The sequence below is a fragment of the Lepus europaeus genome, chromosome 7 (assembly GCF_033115175.1).
Source record: "Lepus europaeus isolate LE1 chromosome 7, mLepTim1.pri, whole genome shotgun sequence".
NCBI classification, from domain to species: domain Eukaryota; kingdom Metazoa; phylum Chordata; class Mammalia; order Lagomorpha; family Leporidae; genus Lepus; species Lepus europaeus.
The window spans coordinates 96103613-96106552 of NC_084833.1; the positions used below are offsets into that span (position 1 = coordinate 96103613).

At 47.1% G+C, this 2940-nt stretch overlaps 1 protein-coding gene across 1 annotated transcript; it reads right to left on the minus strand.

Annotated features, from left to right (window-relative positions):
• Positions 1–1241: 1241 nt before the first annotated feature.
• Positions 1242–1713, minus strand: LOC133764667 (ubiquitin-conjugating enzyme E2 L3-like). Its single transcript, XM_062198348.1, has one exon. The coding sequence runs from the start codon at positions 1692–1694 to the stop codon at positions 1242–1244; it is 453 nt and encodes a 150-aa protein (XP_062054332.1). The 5' UTR covers positions 1695–1713.
• Between the last annotated feature and the right edge of the window lie 1227 nt (positions 1714–2940).

Below are 2940 nucleotides of genomic sequence, written 5' to 3' on the forward strand. Positions count from 1 at the left end.
AAATATCCAATTTTTCTAGCACCATTTATTAAAAAGACTGTCCTTGGCCGGCGCCATGGCTTAACAGGCTAATCCTCCACCTTGCGGCGCCGGCACACCGGGTTCTAGTCCCGGTTGGGGCGCCGGATTCTATCCCGGTTGCCCCTCTTCCAGGCCAGCTCTCTGCTATGGCCCGAGAAGGCAGTGGAGGATGACCCAGGTCCTTGGGCCCTGCACCCATATGGGAGACCAGGAGAAGCACCTGGCTCCTGGCTTCGGATCAGCGAGATGCGCCGGCCGCGGCAGCCATTGGAGGGTGAACCAATGGCAAAGGAAGACCTTTCTCTCTGTCTCTCTCTCTCTCACTATCCACTCTGCCTGTCAAAAAAAAAAAAAAAAAAAAAAAAAAAAAAAGACTGTCCTTTATTCAATCATGTTCTTAGACCCTTTCTCAAGGATCAGTTTTCTGTAGATGCATGATTTACTTTTAGCGTCTCTATTCTGTTCCATTGGTCTATGAATCTGTTCTTATGCTAATTCCATGCTCTTTCAATTATTGTAGCTTTGTACGGTATTTTAAAGTCAGGTAGTAGAATGTCTCCCATTCTGTTCTTTTTGTCTAAAATTGCTTTGGCTATTTTAGCAATTTCACTACTGGATATATATTCAGGGGAATGTAATCGTCATCAAAGAAACATCTGCACTCCCATGTTTGTTGCAGCAATATTCGCAATAGTCAAGAAATAGAAACAAACTAAGTTGTTCTGGTTCAACCTTATTCTTAGGGTAACATTTGAGGGTCTACCAAAGCTAGGCAAGCTGGCCATTATCCCCCTTCTTACAGGATTCCGAATTTAAATGTATATTCACTTAGTTCCTAAGTCTAAAGCACTGGTCACCTTCTGCTAGAGTTTGGATATGGCTTTTTCCCCCAAAAGGATCATTTGCTAGAAGCCCCTAATGTAATGGTATTGAGAGGTAGTGGAACCTTTAAAAGGTGGAGCACATAGAAGCACCACCCTTGGAAGTTGTTTTTTTTTTTTTTTGGAACATCTGAAATTTTTAATCCTTTCTTTACAGGTTACATAGACCGCTTTTGATTAAGAAAACTGTAGAAAGTTAGTAACTGCCACGAGCGGATGCCAGGCGGTGGCACGTGTCAATTTTTCACAGAGTCCTGCTTTGCAGGGTGTCTGAGGGCACTGCTCGGGGTCTCTGCTCACATCAGCTGAACTCATCCGTGGCAGACTTTAGTCCACAGGTCACTTCTCCCCATATCTCTTTGTAAACTCTTCAGCATTCTTACAGAATTTTTTACGGTCCTTAGAGTATTCTTCAGCTAGGTCAGCCCGAAGCGGGTGCTCAGGCTGGGGGTCAATCATCAGTGCTATGAGGGACTGGATTACTTGGTCGGTTTTGGTTGCTGGCTTCCAGTTTTCAGCACTAATTACGGGCAGACAGACCTGCCCCTTTTCCTCAATGTTTGGGTGATAGATCTTTGTTTTAAATGTGATCTTCAGTGGTTTGAATGGGTACTCTGCTGGAAAGTTGATTTCGATTCTGAAGGCTCCCTTGTCATATGGAGGGTTGTCAGGAACAATAAGCCCTTGCCAAGTCAATAAATTAGCTTCATCAACCTGGATGTTACGGAAGTTTTTCATTCCACATTTGTGGATCTCTTCAAGCTCCTTCATCAGCCTCCTGCTGGCCGCCATCTTGGACCTGGTGCTGCTGCTTTCCCCACCCTTGGAAGTTATTAATGCCCATCTCCTAGAAGTGGGTAAAGTCCATGGGACTGGATTGGTTGCTGTGAAGCAAAGCCACTTTGCATTTAGCCTCTTCCACACATGCTTCTCAGCTCTCTTTCACATCCTCCCACCCATGTGGCGTTGTATGGTGCAGGAGGAGGCCCTCACCAGATGCACCCTCCCCACCCCAAGCTTGGTCTTCTAAGCCTCAAAAACAAAGAGCCAGAATAAACTTCTTTTTTTTACAAATGCATGACACAGCTTAAAGTATTTGTTATAGTAACACAAACGGACTAAGATGCCCTTTCAGTCACTTCTTCAGAATCTAAAGACAAATTAGAAAAAAACAGTCCCAGATACTGCATACTTCCTAGACTTGCCTTTTCTCCATGATCTTGGTCTTAGCATTCTTCACTCCCCAAAGCCCCAAATATTTTATTTTTTATTTTTTTGACAGGCAGAGTGGACAGTGAGAGAGAAAGAGAGAGAGAGAAAGGTCTTCCTTTTGCCGTTGGTTCACCCTCCAATGGCCGCCGCGGTAGGCGTGCTGCTGCCGGTGCACTGCGCTGATCCGAAGGCAGGAGCCAGGTGCTTCTCCTGGTCTCCCATGGGGTGCAGGGCCCAAGGACTTGGGCCATCCTCCACTGCACTCCCTGGCCACAGCAGAGAGCTGGCCTGGAAGAGGGGCAACCAGGACAGAATCCGGTGCCCCGACCGGGACTAGAACCCAGTGTGCCGGTGCCACAAGGCAGAGGATTAGCCTATTGAGCCGCGGTGCCGGCCCCCAAATATTTTTTAAAAATATTTTTCTCAGTTTCTCTAGTTTTTTTTTTTCTATTTCAGAAGGAATATTAAACTGAATTGCCTACCTCTTGTATACTTGAAACTCTTAAATAAATGAAATATTTTTTTTTTGACAGGCAGAGTGGACAGTGAGAGAGAGAGACAGAGAGAAAGGTCTTCCTTTTCCATTGGTTCACCCCCCAATGGCCGTGGCGGCTGGCACGCTGTGGCCGGTGCACCGCACAGATCCGAAGCCAGGAGCCAGGTGCCTCCTCCTGGTCTCCCATGTGGGTGCAGGACCCAAGGACCTGGGCCATCCTCCACTGCCCTCCTGGACCACAGCAGAGAGTTGGACTGGAAGAGGAGCAACCATGATAGAATCCGGCACCCTGACCAGGACTAGAACCTGGTGTGCCGGCGCCGCAGGCGG